The sequence below is a fragment of the Dermacentor variabilis genome, chromosome 7, assembly GCF_050947875.1.
Source record: "Dermacentor variabilis isolate Ectoservices chromosome 7, ASM5094787v1, whole genome shotgun sequence".
NCBI lineage: Eukaryota > Metazoa > Arthropoda > Arachnida > Ixodida > Ixodidae > Dermacentor > Dermacentor variabilis.
Window position 1 is genome coordinate 60,335,210 of NC_134574.1, and position 21,608 is coordinate 60,356,817.

The 21,608-nt window shown below is 47.0% G+C and overlaps 1 protein-coding gene across 1 annotated transcript in view; it reads left to right on the top strand.

Moving 5' to 3' along the window:
- Positions 1–21,608, top strand: part of LOC142588661 (uncharacterized) — a 91,380-nt gene that overhangs the window by 4,197 nt on the left and 65,575 nt on the right. The window contains exon 7 of the mRNA XM_075700485.1: positions 1,753–1,909. Coding sequence (XP_075556600.1) covers positions 1,753–1,909 — 157 coding nt within the window. The remainder of the gene's footprint in view (positions 1–1,752; positions 1,910–21,608) is intronic.

The window sequence follows — 21,608 nt, forward strand, 5'->3', positions numbered from 1 at the left end:
ACAGCTACAAGTATCTAGGCGTCCATATCACTAATAATCTGTCATGGCAGAAGCATATCCACCATGTTATTAACAAAGCTAACAGTTCCCTTGGTTTTCTTCGGCAGAATTTTCGCCTCACTCCTGTTCCGTTGAAACTACTACATAAAACACTTGTGCGTTCTAAACTCGAGTACGCTTCATTGATATGGGACCCGTACCCTAGCTCGTTAACACAGTCCATAGAATCGGTTCAGAACCGCTCAGTTAGGTTTATCCTCTCTAACTACTATCGCTTAGCCAGCGTTTCTCGCATGAAGCAAAAGCTTGAACTACCTCTCCTTTCTACTAGACATCGAATTTCCCGCTTATGCCTGTTTCATAAAATATACTACACTAATAATGAGCTAAAAATGACACTTTTCTCGCCACCGAGCCAGTTGTCATTCCGTATTGATCATCGAATGAAGGTTGGGGTGCCGCAGTGTAAAAGCAATGTATACCTCGAAGCCTTCATCCCGATAACACGTCAAGACTGGAATCGCCTTCCAGCATCCATCGTCACTATCACAGACCATGACGTGTTCAAGTCGGCTATTTGTGACCATGTGCTGCCTCATTAGCTTTTTTTTTCTTTTGCCACTCCTCCCTGTAATGCCTGTATGGCCTTGAGAGTAAATAAATGAAATTAAATGACAGGCTGCGGAGGGAGGGCAAAGCACATCTGTGAACATGGCGGAAGGGATGTTCGCCAAGTACTGCGCAATCGGGTTCTCCACGGAAGTTCTCCGGGTAGTAAAATGCAAGAAAAATATACTCTTGAAAGTGGGGCCATAACCTGAGGATCCGACTTCACAAGAGCTCACACCTCTCACAAACACTGGTGGAGGATGGCAAAAGTTTGCTTGGTGATCCTAGTCCACGTGGCAGGAGAGAGGAAAAAAACTTGGAGAGGGAATGGCAGGAAATGGGCATGACGGTGTTGCTTGATTTGGATAGCTGTAGCTCCGCTATTAATTGTTTTTCTTTTTTAAACATTAGTGGCCACGCTTTCCGGAGACAACCATCTAGTTAGAAAATATTTTAGGCTGGAGGCTGGTCAGTGGCCCTTTAAGCAGGTTTCTTTTACATTGAGTACTATGGGAAACCAACCAAATGTCTCGCATTGTTTGTCTTATAAAGAATTTATCTTAACGAAGTTCATCTTAATGACAGTCTACTCTATTTGCAATTATCCTCTCTCTGAAAGGCTGTTTTATGCAGTGTCAACATGTAACATATGGATGCACCTGGTGGGCTCAAATAATTTTTAGGGGTACTTCTGCTAAAAGAAACAAATGTTCCACTCCCTTGAGGTTTGTCTTGAAGAGGTGTACTCTATATACAAAATCAATGACAAGCCTACAGTCAAACGGTAGATTGCAAAAGATAGTGATAGCACAGAGGTGCTTCACTCTGTTGTAGAGCAACCCACAGTTCACTGCAATTAATGTCACCCCTTTTGAAAAGTTCAGGTTGTAAATATTTTTGCCTAAGGTGGATATGGGGTATGCAGCACCATATCAGTTCTCCAGCTTGCCTAAGGAGAGCAGGAATCCTCAAGGCTGTGTTTGTTTTCAACTAGTAGCAGTGATTCTTTTTAGATTTCAAACTGATTACCTGCACTCCCGCTTTGTGTACATTAATAAAGTAGGGAGACGGCAGGTACCCCACTTGTGGATCAGTTCAAAATAATCTGATGTGCTTTTGTTTGTTTGCATGTATCTTCTGCAGAGTACGTTGGCCAATTGCTTGAAATTGTTGAAGACCTTGTGGAAAGCAACAGATTTGGCGCTGCGCACCTGACTGCCCTACCCCCTGTGCCACCACCTCTTACAAGCCGTTTTGAAGCTGTGGATAAGGTAGATCTAGTGCAGGACCACCTTTCACGGTTTGCACCAAGAGAACACCACCCCAGTGGTTTGGAAGACACAGATGATGAGAGTCTGTGATGTGGTTACATGTGGACGAGACAATCAATGTCATATATTTCTAACAAGTATGTAGGAGTTAATGACCTAGAGTGACACGTGCTGTGGGCATGCCATGGTGAAGGGCTCTGAATTAATTCCATGCAGAGTGTAGAGGTGTTGCAAAACGTGAGATGTGTCGACCACTGTATTGCCCCGAACGTTTTTAATGTTTGTTCTTGTTCAAAGCCAAGGGCACGTTGCTTTATCATTTTTTTTGACGAAACAAGCGGCTAGGTTTACGTCAAGTGATTGCAGTCATGCACAAGCGCTTCTGTATTGTTTGAAGTTGTTGTAGTTACTTTTTCGCCTTATCTTGAATACCCTTTGCCAGCTTTAAATTGAGTGCAGCAGAAATTCTGTTCTTAAACAACCGGCAAGCATGTTTGTTGCTATCATGTACGACTGCCGATTCCTTCAGTTCTTCATAGGTGCAATTCAAGCCAATGGAGTTTCTTAAGGAAACCTGTCATGCCTGCTGTACTATTAATTGTCGCCACTGCGTGACACCTGCTGGAGTTGTGGTGTACCCGTTCATGTTCCAGATGCCCCCTACAAGTTGTTGTACAAGCCCTCTTTGTGCAGCGCCAGAGGAGCTGACAACATTGCAAAAACCTAGCCATCGACTACTAAGTGTTGAGCCTGAGTTCGGGCCCTGCCAGATGAAACCCAGCAATTTGAGCGTGTTGCCATATTCAACAACTGAGAACACTCCAAAAAAAGTGGGCCACATTTTTTTTGTCACCCTGGAAAGCCCTGCAAGGATGTGGTTTGGATACGTGGTTTCCAGTCACATAACCAGCACCCAAGCGAGATGATACTTGCATTCATTGAAGAAATTCATTGAAGAACCCTGGCAACAACAACCACAGGGCGAGCAGCATCGGTCATTACATACGCTGCTGCACCACGCAGTCCTGAGCCATGCCTGAGCCTAAACAAGATAACGAGGAAAGATGTGTATCCATTGCCTCGTATCGATGACACTCTTGACTGTTTACAAGGTGCAGAACATTTCAGTTCCTTGGATCTGCGCTCCGGGTGCTGGCAAGTTCCAATGGCCGAACCTGATCATCCGAAAACCGCATTCGTTACACATGTAGCGGCAGCAGCACCGGTGTCGCACGAGAGATGATGTAGACGCTCACGTCTACACAAGACACGAGCGGCTGGCACGCTCCGGACGGGCTAGCGTTCCGAATTGAAAAAAAAGAATGCTACTGTAGGAGATCGAGTGTTGGTTCTCCCTTTTCTGCGATAGCCCGACACTTTACCAGTCTACGTGGTCGCTCGTCACCACACACCCGATTGCCTCTACGAGTTTACCGTCATGCCCTTTGGGCTGTGCAACGAGGCTGCTACTTTTGAGCATATGATCGACACCATCCTTTGCGGCCACAAATGGAAGACCTGTTTATGTTAACTCTATGACATCGTCATCTTCTCATCCGATTTTATGACACCTCGCTCACCTGCATGAGATTCTGACCTGTCTCACATCTGCCTGCCTCACAGCTTAACCTCAAAAAGTGCTGTTTTGCTGCGAGCAAGCTAACCATCTTGGGTCACAATATCTTAAAAGACGGCATCCTCCCGGACCCAGACAAGCACCGCGCTGTGACAGACTTCCCAAAGCCCACGTCTATCAAAACCCTGAGAAGTTTTCTTGACTTATGTTCCTATTTTCGTCGCTTCGTATGCAATTTCGCATTCATCATGGCACCCTTGACAAGTTTACTTTCCGCCAGTAATGGCATAGCAGCGTGGTCGCCTGAATGTGATGCAGCATTTCAGCAGTTGTGCCACTTGTTGACCTAACCGCCGATTCTTCGCCACTACGACCCTGATGCTCCCACGGAAGTTCATACTGACGCCAGCAGAGTCGGCCTTGGCGTGGTCTTAGCGCAACAGAAAGCTGGCTATGCTGAATATGTCGTCGCTTATGTGAGCCGTACTCTAAAGAAAGCAGAATGAAATTACTCCGTCACAGAAAAGGAGTGTAACGATCATCTGGGCACTAAGCAAGTTTCGCCCATACCTTTATGGCCATTCTTTCGCCGTAGTTACTGACCACCGTGTCCTTTGTTGGCTTTCTTCGTTGAAAGACCCGTTGGGACGCTTGGGATGTTGTGCGCTTCACTTGCAAGAGTATGACATCCGCGTCACGTTACCGCTTAGGTCGCAAGCACTCCGATGCTGATGCGCTCTCTCGCTCCCCACTGACGCCTAATTTGGCATCTTTATCACCTTCCTCGTCCACACTGTCACCGTTGGCCATCATTGACATGCTCACAGAGCAGCGCAAGGACCCAACACTTGTAATGTTACTTGACTACCTTGCCGCTCCGTCTGATGTTCCTTCGACACGAGCACTGCGTCGCCAAGCAACCCACTTTTCTGTGCAGGACAACATTCTATATCGCCGCAACTACATGCCCGACGGTTGGAAGTGGCTCCTTGCTATACCTCGTCTTATGTGCTCTGACATCTGTGCATCTTTTCACGCTGATCCCCTAAGTGCTCATGCTGGCGTCCTCAAAACTTACACAAGGTTGCGTCAGCGCTATTATTGGCGAGGCATGTACAACTTTGTGCAAAAGTACATTCCGTCTTGTACTACATGCCAACAAGGCAAGACACCTACCCAGTGTTTAACAGGACCGTTGCAGCCGCTACCGTGCCCGTCTCATCCGTTCGACCTCGTCGGCATCAACCTGTACGGCTTAGTTCCATGTAGCGGGTGTGGAAATCGATGGATTATTGTCAGCCTAGACCACCTCACTCGCTACGCTGAGACTGCAGCTCTGCCAGCAGCGACCACCCATGACGTTGTTTTTTTCATCCTTTGCAATTTTGTTCTTCGCCACGGTGCTCTCCGAGAACTACTTAGTGATAGAGGCCGTGACTTCCTGTCAGAAGACGTCCAAGCCCTCCTCACTGAGTGCAGGATAATTCACCGCAAATCAACCGCGTACCGTCCCCAAACCAACTGTCTGACCAAGCGGTTCAATCGCACACTTGGCGACATGTTGCGGATGTACATTTCATTCGATCGCTCCAACTGGGACACCGTACTCCCTTTTGTTACGTTCGCCTACAACACCGCGACGCAAGCGAATACCGGCTTTTCCCCCTTTTTCCTTGCGTATGGCCGTGAGCCTTCATGCCCTTTGGACACGATACTGCCATACCAACCTAATGCTACAGGGTATACTCCGCTTTCAGAAGTCGCCAAATATGCTGAAGATTGCCGTCAGCTGGCACGTGCCCTGTCTAGTGAGACTCAAGAACGTCAAAAGACAAGACATGACCGTACTCATCAACCACCGCACAACTTTGTTCCTGGTTCGCTTGTGTGGCTTTGGATACCAGCCCACATTCCTGGCCTTTCTTCTAAACTCCTGGCATGTTATCACGGTCCATACCGTATCGAGGCTACTTCACCGGTCAACTACATTGTCGAGCCGCTCACAGTGCCACCAGACCTGCGTCATCGTGGACGAGATACAGTACATGTCAACTGCCTGGAACCGTATTACGACCCGCTCATCTTGTCCGCGCCCTGAGTCGCCAGGATGGCTATGCTTCGATCCAGGGGAATTGTAATGAAGCAGACGCGCCCCTGTGTATGTGCAGACTGAAGAGGAAGACTAAAGACCGTGCTGTGATCGCCAGCGAGCCCCGTATTATGGACAGCCCTTGCAGTGCCTTTACCTAGCGTTCCACAACGTTGTGAACGACAATACACCTCGTCGCAATACATGCAGTGCCCCGGAAAGGCGGTGGTCCCGGGTTCGAGTCCCGAACCAGGACGAATATTTCTTAAACTGCGAGACTTTTCTTTCGAGGAACCAGTATGGGTTTTCTTTGTAGCAATTGCTACGAACGGGTGGATGTCTGATTTTCCCTTTATTAATTACTTCTCTCCACCTTGCGGGTTTCCACAGAACTATTACATCAAACCCAATGTAATCTCAAGAAGCTGTGTAAAATTGTGGCTGCTCACTACAGAGGTTTTGCTGTTAAGCACAAGCTGGCAGTAGCACCGCTCGCAAAGCACTTAATTGAATTGAGATACTCCCTTCCAATGACCAAACGGCCATATTCATCATCATATGCGAACTGGCGTTAATGTGGAGAATGGCTGAAGAATACATCACACAAGGAATTGCCAGACCAACTATGCCGTTACACTGGGTTATCACGTGGATGTTTGTCATTTACTGGAAAGGAAAACCACAGATTTTGGCTTGTATCACAGCACAACCTGTTACTGTGTGTGTTGTTTACATGTGACATCAGCTCATGGTGAAATCTCTCATGTGAAATGTGCTCACTGCTTTTTCGTCTATGTGTCACTATTTCCTCTGTCATTTTCTGTTCTGTGCATTGCCACAATGATGTATTGCACTCCCAATATGTAATTATTGTTACATATTTTGGCTTGTATCAGAGCCACGGAGCATGAAACATTTAGGAGTGGAAACTCCGCTGTGTGCGGCGACCAGAAAAGGTCACAAGCCGTTATCGTGCTGGCGGCCTGGAAAGAAATTACCGCTGTTGAGAGCACGCCGGAGCCGCATGCCCGGGCGCTGCATTCTTTCTTTTCGCTGCGGCTTCTACGATGCGCCGCATAGCGCCGCCACTGTATACGGCCCCGTCGGCACATACAATTGTGACCTTATCTGGTCGCCCGCGCTCGCTCGCGCTGACAGGAGTTTCACCTCCTACATGTCTTACTCCGTGATCAGAGCACAACCTGTTACTGTGCATGTTGTTTACATGTGAAATCAGCTCATAGTGAAATCTGCTCTGTTGCAGAAGCCAGAAGCAGTTTTGTAGTTTTGTTTTGGTAGCATGGAAAGGAACTAACTTTTAGTAAATTACTGTAGCTACATATGAAGGACTTGCGCATACCAACACAAGTTTTTACATGTTCTTTCCGACACCTGTGAAATCACTGGCCTAGGCTATTGTTAAATGCATGTGGCCACGACAAGATTGTGATCCAAAAAACTGCTCATTCAATTCATGTAAGAAAAAAGAAGCAGAGAAGTACCACTTCACAGCAATTTAATAAATTGCAGAAATCAGCCACTATATTAAGTCCAGCTGTTTACCAGTGTATTATTTGACATGCCCATTACTCTTAACTTACATAAGAAAAGACTGGTTATAGTTCCTGTGACACATTAAGTTTCAAGCAACTGCCAAGTCACAGAGCTCTCCCTTGTTCTATAAGGAAACCAAAATTCATAGTCTTGTAGCAAGGCGATTACAAGTGTGGGATAAGTGCTTGACATGCCGGAAAAGCAGTTTGGGTGTGTGTCAGAACATTGATTATAACTAATACATGTGCACTGCACCCTCACAGCAGTCATAACTAGAACAGTGGTGAAGAGAAATGGAGGTCTTGGATGGGTGGAGATGTGATTTACTGGTATGAGGCACAGGGTCCTGTGGGGACAAATGTTGGGTACACTTGGGAATGTTGTGCAGGACCTACTTTTTGTGACTGGTGAATACTCCTCAAATGTGGGTGCGTTGCAGTGCTGCAAGAGCAGTGACAAACAGGCAGTCAGCATCATCATTGCTAGTTTGCTTTCAAAAGCGTGTGGTGCCTTCTGTCTCAGTGCCTGAACAATGTGGTTCTGATACAGTAATTGTTTCATCAGAAACCTGGAACTGTGCAGAAAGTGGACCATCTGTTTGGCTGCTGTCCTCTTCTGTGGTCACTTTCACAACCTCATCATCCAACCCACATGCCTAACCAGAGTGGGTTGTGCAAGAAAGGGACAGATTTCTCAAACTGGGCTTCTGGAGCCAACGCTTGGTGCCGTGTTCACTAACAGCAATATTCACAGTTCAATATTCGATATTCACACACAGTTCGGAATATTTGCGATTTGTTTCGGCTGCTGACAATTACACATTGAAGTCAAGTGGCAAACCACAAAAGAGCCACTTCCACATCTCCATTTTTTCTCGTCATCACTGCTCGAGCTAAGACTGCTGTGAGGATACAGCTTGCATGTAATTAGCCATGGTATATTTCGCCACTATACAAACACTTTCTTTTTTAGATTTCTGTTCCCTTTTTGTTCATGTTGGAATGGAGTTGTGACCATCACGAATACAAACATCAAATAAAGTACGATTGAAGTGTTGGCATTTATTTGTGGCAAAACGGACAACTTTACTATTATTCGGGGTATCTGAATCCTGCATAGCGTGCTGATGGAAAAGCATTTCTTATTTCACTGACGACGCAGCTGGGCAATACTCTGCGATTACGACGGCCCAGCCAAATCCATATCCAGCGGACGAACTGCCTGTAGGCAGTGTACCTGTATCTCCTATAACGAGAGACAAAAAAAACAAAACATTAGCAAGCATCTGGGACTGAGCTAGCAAGGTGTCACCACAAGCAAACAAGTGTCCTCATCGCACAGTCCTTATTAAGCGCACCCTTTTGAAAATGCTGACAGCTGGCGCTGCTGGGCATGGTAGACCTTGTATAATGGCAGGATTTGTTGTGAACGATAGTCAGCAGAAAATAAAGAATGTAGGGCACCTCTAATGCCCATTCCCAATGTGTACATATAAATTCCCGGATTTGCGAATAAAAATTGGGAAGTAGATGGAAAGTAGGCTTGGAATGTGTGCATACTGACAAGTAAAATTAACATGGCTGCTAAGCGACAAACCATGCATCATTTTTACTGCTCATGACAACTGCAGTGGCAAACTATACGACTATGGGTGATCAGTCTGCTCTCAAATTCGCCTCCCAACCAGGCTGATCTCTGCCGAAATGTTCGCGTTCCAATATATGTATCGGGTTTGTAACATGAAGCTATACTGCTGTAGTGTGCACAGATATAAAATTTAGCGCCATCTGTGGTGTTCTGCACTGCGTAAAACAAAAGGAAATCTGTTATTAACCTACAAAGCCAAGCTGCTGCATCGTTACAGCACGCGCAAGACTCGCCATGCGCCCGTGATAGCTTCTGCTGCACGTCAACTCGACACGCGCTCACAATCGTTAAAAAAAAAGCATGCACTCGTACGTACGTGTGGATATCAGGTGCGTTGACCAGCGAAGGTCGGTCCTCTCTCAAGGTGTAGTATGCGACCTCTAAAGCATGCACGTTGAGGCACGCGTGCACAAAAGTGGGGTGGTCAGTTATACACTTGGCCCCTTCCGGCACACGAGCTGCCACCTCCGAAATTTCGCGGCAGCACACCGATTCACGGTTTGTTTCCATCGGACGACAACGACCACAGGTGCACCTGCAATGAACATACATTTGATCGTTTCTCGTACTCTAACATACACCATGCGTACTTAGCTTCAGAGTCAGGACGGCATATGTATACAGATTCGCAAGTAAATATGACCGCAAAGTTGAGAACATATTACATCGCTATTTTCGATATAAGCTGTAGCACCCAATCAGCTGTGTCGCAGTGCTCGGAAGAAATATTCAGGAGAACAATTGCCGACCACCAGCTGTCTTGAGCACAATGGAGTTCAGAGCGCGACAAGACAAAGGGCAGAAAACCTAGCTTACGTGATACGGGATACGCCATCTACGTTCAGAAATATAGCAAAGCCTATAAAAACATAACGAGCGTATCTTACCAGTCAACGTTGCCGCTCCGCAAAACTTGCTGCTCGTGAATGGCAGGCATGACATTCTCCTCTTCTTCATCGCTGGCAAGCGGATCGAATCTAAAATGGTTTTCTGGATTTTGGACCGCGCTGTTTTCGTCGCATTCACTGTCGCCATAACAAGACAAGTCTGTGTCCTCGTACGACTCCGACTCGGAGGAGGACGTGCTTTCGATGAAGTATGATTCGTCGGACATCGCGACATGCGCTTCGAATCGCCAGTTGTTTACCTCTGCTGGGAGAGCACGCGTACGCGCGAGCAGACGACGCAGCATCGTTTTACGTCACTATATTTTGTGGCCCACGTGACCAAGCCATGTTGAGTTTCCTCCTCTGTGACGTCATAGCATCCCCCGGAGCCCCGAAATCGAAACCGAAATCGCTCGGTATAATAATGCTATTATTAAATTATTTATCGCATATATATGAATCCCACTGTGTGTATCGTGCTCCCTGAAGCATGACGCAACGTTTGAATCAACAAACGCATGAACGAAAATTTTGACGTCTCCACCCCTTTAAGGACATTTCTTCTTCCTTAGTCTCTTACATTAAAGTCACAAATCACTTCCTTCGGGAGGTATCAAACCTGAGAGTACCGGCGGGGGGTTACTTCGTCACTATGTATGTCGCATCTTTGTACACCAACATACCTCACGCCGAGGGCATAGCTTCCGCAGTTTCAGCTTACGCTGGCTCCAGCCAACCTAGGCAATTAGAGAAAGATAAAGTTGCGACTCTTCTAAATTTAGTACTTAAATATAATCACTTTGAGTTCGAGGACAAGCATTATCTGCAAATCAGTGCAACCTCCATGGGAACGAAGATGGGACCAAATTACGCAAATATCTTTATGGCATCGTTAAAAATGCCCTTCCTCTCAAACTCGGCCATAAAGACATTTGATAAGCGATTCCTGGATGACATTTTCTTTGTATGAGCCGACAGTGAACAAAGTCTCTTGGACTTTATTTCCAATTTCAATTCTCTGCACCCGTCAATCTGCTTTACGCACAACTTCTCCCAAGATATTATTCACTTCCTCGACGTCACTCTGTCACTGAGTGGCGGTCGCATTTCCACGTCCCAATACAAAAAGCCGACAGATCGTCAGCAATATCTGCATATTTATAGTAGCCACCCCCATCACTGCAAAACAGGCATTCCCTACTCCCAGGCCCACAGATACAGAAGAGTCTGTTCCGAATCTGCGCAATTTGAGCGACACGCGGAGGAATTGAAATCTGCTCTTATACGCCAAAAATATCGTCCAAAAATTGTAAACGATGCCATTGAACGCGCCAGCAGCTTATTTCGAGCACATATAATGGGAGAAAGGATAAGCAATAGATCCGAACTTGGTCCTCACATACACTGCCGGTGCTCCGCGGGTCAATGCCATTCTCAACCGCCATTTCAACATCATGAAAAAGAGCATCCGACTCCCTACTATATTCAAGCGGCCGCCTCAGGTTATGTATAGAGGAAACAAAAATTTAAGGGATTTGTTAGTGAGGGCGAGGACACAGAAGTCAAACACGCCCAACGGCTGTCAACCATGTGGGAAACCTCGATGCAAGGTATGCCGTCACATGACAACAGACATGGCTGAAGCATCGAACTCGTGCTTCGTATATAAAACTAACGAAAATCTTGACTGTGATTCCAGTAACGTCGTCTACGAAATTCGGTGCGAGCTGTGTAAGCAGGCATATATCGGACAAAGAGAGACCCCTTTCCGCCTGCGGTTCAACAATCACCGCGCGCATGTCAAGTCTCCCGAATTTACACTTCTCCAGGCACGATTGACTGCCAGATCACTCCCCTTCGAACACGCCAGCGTTGTGCTCTTGCAGTCAGGTTTCCAACACACCCGTTTACGCGAGCAGAGAAAATCTTTTTTCATCCATAAATTTGGAACGTACGCTAAAGGAATTAATGAGAGTCCGGGGCGGCTGACGTGCCTCCGGGAAATGACGTGAGAGTGCATGGGAAGCGCGAATACATGTTCTGTACTCTAAAATTGAAACACTGGCCACTGCTTGCTCCTCCCTCCGCGTGCGCCTCAAGGGGGCGAGCGGAAAACGAATAAATCCGGTTTCCTCCACCCTGCCGCTCAAGTGGCCATTCGGAGTGCATATTGCCCCTTCTGTGAATCCAAACGCACTGACGTGATGTCAGCTGTCGGTTAAACGTTCAAAAACTGAACCACGAGGAGGCTCTTAAACTCGGCTCCCTAAACCTAAGCCCAGGAACGCGCTTGCGTTGTGAATCCCGCGCATACAATCTTTTTAGAACTACATATTTTTGTTCGAACCGTAGCTGGACCACAGAATTGCAGGAACCGGCCATGCCTTGTATATGTGTACCGTGACACTGTGTTACTTTCCACAAGTTGCCGCTCTTCTGTCTTCCTTCTCTGCCCCTTCTCTATTTTGTCCCCCGCCGCCCGATTCAACTTGCCCTCTCTCCCGCTACAACGGGAGCACGCGCACTGGTGCTGCGCAGCGACCGTTTTTTCCCTCCTTGCCTCGTGTCAAGGGGAACCTAGCTGCCGCTAGTCCCCGTCCCCTTCCGCTCTCCGACTGATGTCTCCCTCCTCCTGTATGCTTTTTTTTCTTTTCTTCTTTCTTCCCCTGACCTCCTCGCACTACATACATGGGACTCCGCCTTCCTCTTGCTCAGCATAGTTGCCAATAAGGCAGCTGTAAATCTGCCAAAGCGCCGAGAGAAACTCAATCACTGTCACAACTGTCCCTCTCGGTTGGATGTATCTGAGAACGACCGGGCACCCGGTCTGATGTCTTCACTCTCAGCGCCGAACTGCCATTTTTTTGTAAACCCTGATGAAGATCGTTCCACTGGTTGAAACTGTTGAAATCAAATTCTTGTGCTGTTTACCTTGTAGCACCGCTCAAGTTATTTACGTTTGAAAAGTAGCGTGAAGAATTACTCTTTACCTCCTATATATATATATATATATATATATATATATATATATATATATATATATATATATATATATATATATATATATATATATATACACTTAACCTCCCGGCAACAACAGCGAAAGAAGTTTGCTTGTAATGTCCATAACATTAAAATAATGTTACGCACGTTCGTGCTGCGTCATCTCCACAACTGAATATTTGGCAGCACTTGTTTTTCCTTTCCTTTCGCCTCTCACCAAATATAAAATGTTAAGCAAACACCACCTCATTCAAGAAGTTATCCTCATGAATATATACAAGCAGTGGTGAGCCTCCCCAACCATAACACTGTCACCAGAAAAAGGTTTTGCATCCATGGATTTAGGTCAGAGCCTTTACTTCACCCCGTCAGAGTATGCTTTCCATAACTCCTGTGCGCCTTCAGAAGAGTTTTTAGGTTACTGTAGAGGTAAAAGTTATTTTGTCCTTCCAGCTGCATTCTCACGCCATGTTTCTGTGCGAGAGAACGAACGAGTTTTTGTACAGTAAGTCCTATCGAAGTGTTATGTAATGCAGTAGGCCGCATTTTTTTCCTTAACAGAAGTAATTAAACGAGCAAATTTTTATTCTTTTTTTTACCAGGCGCATCCTCCGAAGCTCGTCCTCGCTGATCCTTATCGAGACCTCTTTAAAATTACCTGCCCACTACAACCTCAGAGGTATTTGTGAGGAAGAACCGAAAGTAATAGCCGTTAAAATACAACAAATGACGGCCAGGTTCTGAAAGCTTGTTCCGCACGCTTGCTAAGAACTTGAGCGTTCAGTGTGTGGACAAGTCAACGAAACGTGACATTGGAGACATCAAAACGCCTAATCCTAATTTGGCATTTGCTGATCTGCGAACTGTGTGGTTCACAGTTTGTTTAAGGCTAGGTTTTGTTATTTAGGAATGCACATAAATGATGGCAAGCACCGATCGCAATTATTTAGCAGATTTTTTTTTTTCATTTTGACATGCGGTTCCACCATCTTTCTTCTTTCTTAGACCTGTGAACCATCGATGAATCTCTGCCACCTCTACCTAATGACCAAAGCAAAGCCAATACTTTTGTGTTTTCTTTGCTTGACTCTCTCCTGGCAAACGGGTAAGTTCCTATAATACAACAGGTATGTGAAGGAAGCTCGCCATACTTACGGAAACCCGATTTCGTAGAAGCACCTGGCGATCTTCACTATGTAAACAGCTATGTGTGAGCCCGTGACCCCTGTCTTGCCATCCAATGGAATTTCAGAGATAATGATACATATCGCACACGGTGTCTTTACATTAGGCTTATTAAATATTCACACGCTTAAAATGTGCAGTAGTCTAAGATAAGTGAAACCTATAACAGATAGCTACATAACGTAACAGTTACATTGGAGTTCTTTTTTCTGCTTTGACAGTTTCCAAAAGGCACACCTAGTTTACCATTAAGACCTGCTGATCGGGATCGGCAGATGATGTGGAATGAAACTGAGGCGAGCAATGCTTGAATTGGGGCAGTGAGCGTTACAGTTTCGTCAAATTGAAAACTCACATTCTGGCACCACACTGACCACATCTTTCCAGCGTGTGCCCACAGGCCGCGAGTGTGTGTCGTGCTGTTCTTTTAATACCCTGTTTTGCCCTTTGCTAATTTCAAGATTATTACCAACTGCTGCAACCTATAATCATTGTGCATTACTGCTACCCTACTGCCGCCGCTTCTGTAATTATCAGAGGTAGTGTGTGTTCATTGTCAATAGGAAGCGATTTTAAGCATGCGTATGCAAAAGAAAAAAAAATTTCTCGTCAAACGTGCCAAATGAAAACGCAATGTCTACACTCGAGTACATGCCATTCAAGTAACTCTAATATTGGCAGCATCAGCTATGTCTTTCGACTACATACATATAGAGAATCCTACCTGGAGATAAAGCCACCCATTAATAATCCAATATGCTGCAAGATAAATATTGCCGCGAGAGGAACGCAGCAAGCACCCGGATTTTGCTAAGAGCCCCTCAGTCTAATTGGCCATGTAGCTTACACGGAGAAATAGAAGTATGACGTGCATTTTGATACCTTTTCGAAAGCAGTACATGAGAGGAATGCTTTGCTAGCGTGCCCTCTGGCACTTAGGGATTCCTTACCCGCCGTGGTTGCTCAGTGGCTATGGTGTTGGGCTGCTGAGCACGAGGTCGCGGGATCAAATCCCGGCCACGGCGGCCGCATTTCGATGGGGGCGAAATGCGAAAACACCTGTGTGCTTAGATTTAGGTGCACGTTAAAGAACCCCAGGTGGTCAAAATTTCCGGAGTCCTCCACTACGGCGTGCCTCATAATCAGAAAGTGGTTTTGGCACGTAGAACCCCAAATATTATTATTACTTAGGGATTCCTTGGCGCCATCTGATTTTTGACCAATCCTCCATTTTCCTAAAACATTCATGGCGATGGCAGTTAAAAGCAGAAAAGCCCGACTGCTGCGTCTATCATTTCGTCCTTTCTCTTACGCCACTCTCGTTATCGCCGAGCCGTCATCGTTAACGAGTCACGGTCACAGGGCCGAGTTATTATCTTGCGATTTATCATGATTATACGGAAAATAAAAAATAACACTCGTCCCGTGCTCGGTACAAACGATACATGCGCTGAGATAATGTAATCATAGTAGCCATATAGGTCAACCAAGTGACGTTTTCATATGTAGAGTGAAGGCTACAGCAAATGGCGTTGTAATGGACGAAGACGTGCTCACCAGGAAGACATTTTCAGCCGAAAATTCCCCGAGTTTGTACTGTTTCGCGGCATTCGAACTTTTTTCGTGCCTTGTTATTAGTTTATTTGTTTGCCATGCCAGAAGGCCGCCATCACGTCTGCGCACTTATCGACTGATGAAAAAGTGAAACGGCAGTTCCCGGCGAATTTGTTCATTTTATGCCGGAGTCAAATGATTTGAGTTGTTTACGCTGCTATATTTGAATATTTATTGTTTTATGCGTCACTATTTTTAGGCTCCGTGACTGCAAGCCCACCTAGCCCAGATCAAGTCGGAAGATGGGAAACTAACGCCAGGTGTTCTCCGCCTGAAGGTGGATGTGCAAGTGCGACTGAAACAAAACACTTTCTTATGTGGTTTGCGGGAACGAATGGTACCCGCTGCTACGCTGTTGACACCAGTAATTGCTATGGAAAAGGCTACCCAACGGATGGCATTTGCAAACAAAGGTGTGGGATACGAAATTGATGTAAATGCAGCCACCCGCCTGCAGAAACGACATTACATGAAAAGTAATTTATGAATCCTATTTTATCGCCTGTTGTATTCTTCTGTACCTACCACATATCGTTTTATTTTTCCTTAAGCTTCACTAGACAAAGAAAATTGACACGCTAACCTTGTTTTCCATTCGCGTCTGATTACTCCACTCAAGATGAGCACACGTTCGCGCAGTTATCGACACAAATGTAAGCGTTCCTTTCTTTCTTGAAAAATGTTTATCCTAAATCTTTCATCCAAGGCCGTTGTCATTATCAACTACCCGAGAGACACATATTTTAAATATATAATGTATTGTGGACCTTCAAGAACAATAATTTAGCCTGCGTGGCCTTGCTCTAATCGAAACAAGCTGCGAGAAAACAGACCGGAATAACGACAACGTCGCCATGCAACACCTTTAGCCGATCGTGACCACATAATCGGTATAGCGATCTGCTTGGCTCGTGCAGGAACACTTCCTTTTTATTTTATTTTATTGTTGCTGTTACAAAAATAATGTGTGTTTGCGATGGATACCCAATCATAAGCGCTGGCGACCGATTGAAAATCGAAGCTTGCCGGCGGCTCAGAAACACCTTTCGATGCTATGGATTTTGAAGATTTAGTTTGGTGTCCCTACTATGCGCGCAATGTGTCCTCAAACCAACTTTCACATTTTCCCACAGATTTTAAAGAACCATGCATATCACGTAGAATATATTGTGACGACAATCTCATACATACAGTTCTACGCGCTACAGTAATGGGCGCCCCTCCGGAACTTACCGGTCCCTTCGTGCGTCGTGACGTCAACATGATGCTGCTCCTGCTGTCACGGCATTAAAAGCTGAAGATATGTTGGTAGTCGAGGAAGCGCAGCTCAAGTGTGATAAAACCAGGATAAGTCAATAATCGGTAGAGCTCCTGTGCTCTACACAAGACATCAGGGAAACCTACTCTGTACTTCCTATAATGCCTTAAAATAGGGAAACAATCAGAATTCCATAATCATATCACCTCAACTAATAAGGCCGAAAGAGTAAAAATTAGATATATTTCACGTAATATTCACCCGATTTCCATGAAAACTAAGTTCGGTGTAAAGAAAGTTCTTTTTTCCGGAAAAGCAACAAATGCAGCATAATATGTCGTATAATGCTTTCGTCCACACATGGCAGAAGCATTTATTTCGACTAAAGCTCTAGCTCGTGCACAAATGTTTAATGTCATATGCGCATTGTCTATAGTGCGCTCCCTGTTTTCAGCAAAGTTGATCTCGTGGCCATTTATAATCCGCCGGCCTCAACTCTGGACTACGTGAAATACATGGTTTTGAGGCTTCCGAGTGCATGCAATTCTATTTCATTGCGAAGACTGCAATTGTTCTTTCCACTTTGAACTTTACCTGCACGTCGTCAATAAAATTACCGTCAGTTTTCACCAAGTATGGGAAATGTGTCTGGCAAAGTTCACGAAGCCTGCCGGGCCAAAGCACTGCGAAGATCGTTTAGCGCATGACGATAACGAGAAAACAAGGGTCCGGTGATTATTTGGAAAGGTCCCACGTAAGGTAGCAGCGTTAATCTTGTGGAGGCGCCTGCCGCGTCCCTGCGCCGCTGTGCCACCGTCATCAGCATCTGGGCCTGGCCCGTGCCATGCACAGCCAGCCTGGGGCCGCAGCCCGAGGAACGGCGACCAGGAAGAAGTTCCAGTTGGTCTGGGGCTTCGGCCAGTAAGGCTTCGTTCGCACTTGGTCTCGAAGCAGGCGGAAGCGGAAACACTTGACGAAATCCGCCCATCTAAGAGGTGAAACGGGTGGAAAACGAGGCGGTGAACCCAATCGGTCTCGGACCGACTTTTTCGCCACGGTGAAGCGGAAAGCGGCTTCGCTTCATCGGAAGCTGCACTACCATATAAACATCCGGCCGTAACATTTACCGTTTTGACTTGTTTATTGGCCATTCTTAGGAAGAAATCGCTAAAAGTGTCAAAACTATGTCTTCCTCATCCATGGCCGACGAAAGTTAAAGACGACACACGCACTTGCGCGAAATGATAGCTTCTGATAACTAATGGGTAAATTATTAAACGTACAACTTGAAATGGTTGGATCCACAACGCCACCACGTGGACAAACCAACACAGACCTGATGGATGTGGGCGAAAATGGCAGTGATTTCTGCTGCAGTGGCGAAACAAATGTGAGTATCTTGGACCTGTGCAGAAAAGATTTTCCGCCTGCTTTGGCATTTCCGCCCGTTTCCCGTTTTCCAAATGTGAACGTAGTCTAAAAACTACCATTTGGATGGTTCTTGCACCCTGTGTCCTCTCTGAGAGCCTCAGATCGCCACTGCCACTGAAGCCACAGCACTGTGCCTACACTTGACGCCCGTGACATGATGCCAGCTCGTGGTTCTCAGAAGATAGGCACCAGGGCCGATCTGTTATTTGTTATGTGTTTGGCCTATTTGTTATCTGGGGCTTTTGGCACTTTGGAGTTAGCGGTTGTAGGGTCTTTCGCGCTTTGGTTTCCGATCGTTCTGCGGTGTTATTTGTGTGTCCATATCTCTAGCGTCTTGCTTGTTCGGTATCCTCTCTGTTTTGCCAAGAAGATGCGCTCTTCGGCACGCAAGGTTTTCTCGGAAGCCGATGAACATCAACCCACAATTGCAATTCCACAACCACAGTTGCAACTCTCGCCTGTGGCGGGAGCTGTAGCCGGTGAGCGACAACACGCGATGGCCTCGTCGGATTCGGGCCACATCGCCAAGTTGTGCCCCACTTTAACCGTTCGGCTCGCGGACATCGCCGCCGCCACGCGCGCGGGCAACGAACAGCGTAGCACTGAAGCAGCTGATCTTGGACGTTCCAACGTTTAGCGACCAAGACGCCGGCGAGCTGGTGACTAATTTTCCGGATGATTTGGCCCTTTAGAGGATGGTTTCAGCTGTCTAGTAGCTTGACTTGCTCGAACCAGTCCTGCCGGTAGCGTTTCGGGGTACCGCGTCTCAGTGGCTGCATGCGCAGCCACTGAGTCGGTAATGGACCGGTCCGAAGGTCATGGGACCAAGTCCCAAGTGTCACGGATTGGTGGACCAAGTGTCACGAATTTCAGCGCTCCAGAAATGGACAGAGCCACAATTCAAATATGTTAAAGAACATTTATCGTGAAAAAAATACCGAAAAAAAACAGCAATCGACCGTGACACACTATCGACACTAAACACACCAGCCACTGTCCAAAAACTAGCTGTACATATAAAAGCAAACAAGCCCTCAACTACACAGTGTTCCTCCGCTCGACTAACCAACGCGACGTCACGAGCAAACGAACGTTCTGACCGTCAACAGTCGTGTCGGACTCCAGCCCAGCGTGGCAAAGGACGTTGGCCTGTGTGGTTCGGATGCAGTGTGGGCGTCGACTTCCGTCGAGAGCGATGAGGTTGTAGTCGGCGTGAGTGTATGTCACCCTTGAATTACAGTGTTTCCACCAAGAGAAATGGCTATTGCCCGCGGTTGTAACAAGCTCCCCCCCACCGCCCAACGCCGAACTTGAGTGTGAGCAAAGAGACCTTTTTTCTGTTTGCCGCATAGAGCGCACTAGCTCTGCTAGCTTTTGTCATGTACCAAACATCAAGGCTCACCATTTAGCCACGGTGATATCGAGGCTTTCATCGAGGCTGACATCGAGATACTGATTGAAGCGTCTCCCTCATTGGATATGACATTTTTCGTTTGTGCCAGACGTGTAAAGTGCAACTCGCACAGTCGAATACGCAGTTGAGATCTGCTAACGGAGCGTTAAAGGCCAACTGTAACGAAATTTTCAACCACGTAAAAAGCCAAGTTTCATATAGTTTAGACATGCAGTAGCCATTGTGCAAAGTCTTACGCATGAAATGCAGCTCAATCCGTCACAAAACGCTTGCGAAAATTGATGTTTTTCACACCGAAAGGGAAAAAACGACACCGTTATCGCGTGGCGGAAGGGACGTACAGTGAAAAATGTAGAGAACCAGCGCCCGTGCTGTCTGCTTTCCTTCCTTGTATTCAGTTCTGGCGCATCAGTGAACAGACCCTGCACGTCTGTTAGTCACAGAGTTAGTATAATATCTTAGCTGCTTCGTGCCCTGTGACAAGGCCGTTGCGCGCCCGTGATGTTCTTTTAACGCGAAGTATTTTCCGAGTCCAGCCGGTTTTCCCTATCTGGCTGTCTGCGTTCAACAGCAGTGCTTCGATCTGTTCTGTCTCAACTCGAAGAAGAGCGTACTGGGGTTCCCAAGCTATGGGTGCGGTATAGTGCAGCTTAGCGCGAACACAATTAACGCGTGGCGCAGTTACGCTAAATCGGCTGAAATTGGGCGCTCTACAGTCTTGTGTGGCTGGCGCAGGAATAGAACATGTCCTAACGCATGCCGCAGTACTTGGAACAGGGCGATCGTGCGCTAGCTTGGCTGACCAGCAGCATGCAGTTCGGTTTTACTGAAGCGATCGTGTTGCGTTTGCGTCTTCGACAACAAAGAAGCGCTCGGAGGGAATAGTCTAGAGGAATTTGACATCCCAGAAGTAACTCCGGAAGAAGTAAAGAAAGCCTTGGGAGCTATGGAACGGGGGAAGGCAGCTGGGGAGGATAAGGTTGCAGCAGATTGGTTTATGGATGGCGGGTAGATTGTTCTAGAAAAACTGCCCATTCTGTATACAGGGTAACCAACCGGAGGTAATCTCTGGTTAATCTCCCTGTCTTTCCTTTGCCTTTCTCTCCCTCTCTCTCTCTGCGCGGCAAAAATGTGGCAGCGACTGACTGACGCTGCAAGCGAGCCAACTGAAGGTGGCTCTGCGCTTCGGCTTGGCAAGCGCGCACCGTGATCCGCTGACACCGAGCCGGCGCTTTGGCAACCGAGAACACCACGCGCTCTCGAGCGGTCGCCGCCACGGAGGAGTGGAGGAAGGGGTACACGCATTGGCGAAGGGCGGCGGTTCTGCGTTTCGGCTTGGGCAGCAGCACATCATCGAGATCGGCGGCCACCGAGCCGGCGCTTAGATTGCCGCCGCACAGGAGTGGCATTGGATGAGGAGCTAAGAGGGCAAGGCTCGCGCCGTATGCGAGAAATGGTGCCAGGAGCAGGCGCAGCTGGAGCATCGTGCTGGCCCCCGCTACGGAGCTGGTTACGGCAAGGGACAACGACGAGGCACAACGGCGACGGCGACGCGAAACGCAGGAACGAGCGCCAAAAAACTGCGCTCTGAAAAAAATTCTGCCGTTAAGCTCGACGTTATTTATTGACGAATACTGTTCGAGCTTTCCCAGTAACATTATCGGCTATATGTTTTGAACCACATGCTGTGGCAATTTTCTGCGTTGCACCGCTCGCCTTTGAAAAGGCAAGAAGACTGGGAAGAAGCCATCAAGAGCGATGTCCTTCAAGTCCAGCTTCGGGCTGTCCAAAGCGCTTGCGACAGGGCTGAAGATCACGGTCTTCTACGGGCGCGGGTGCCACCCACGACTGCGACAACGTCGTCCTTTAGGACCAAATAAAGTTTCTTCTCTGTCTGTCTGTCTGTCTGTCTGTCTGTCTGTCTGTCTGTCTGTCTGTCTGTCTGTCTGTCTGTCTGTCTGTCTGTCTGTCTGTCTGTCTGTCTGTCTGTCTCTGCCTGTCTGTCTGTCTGACTGTCTGACTGTCTGTCTGTCTGTCTGTTTGTCTGCATTGTTCTTGAGAATCTTCAAC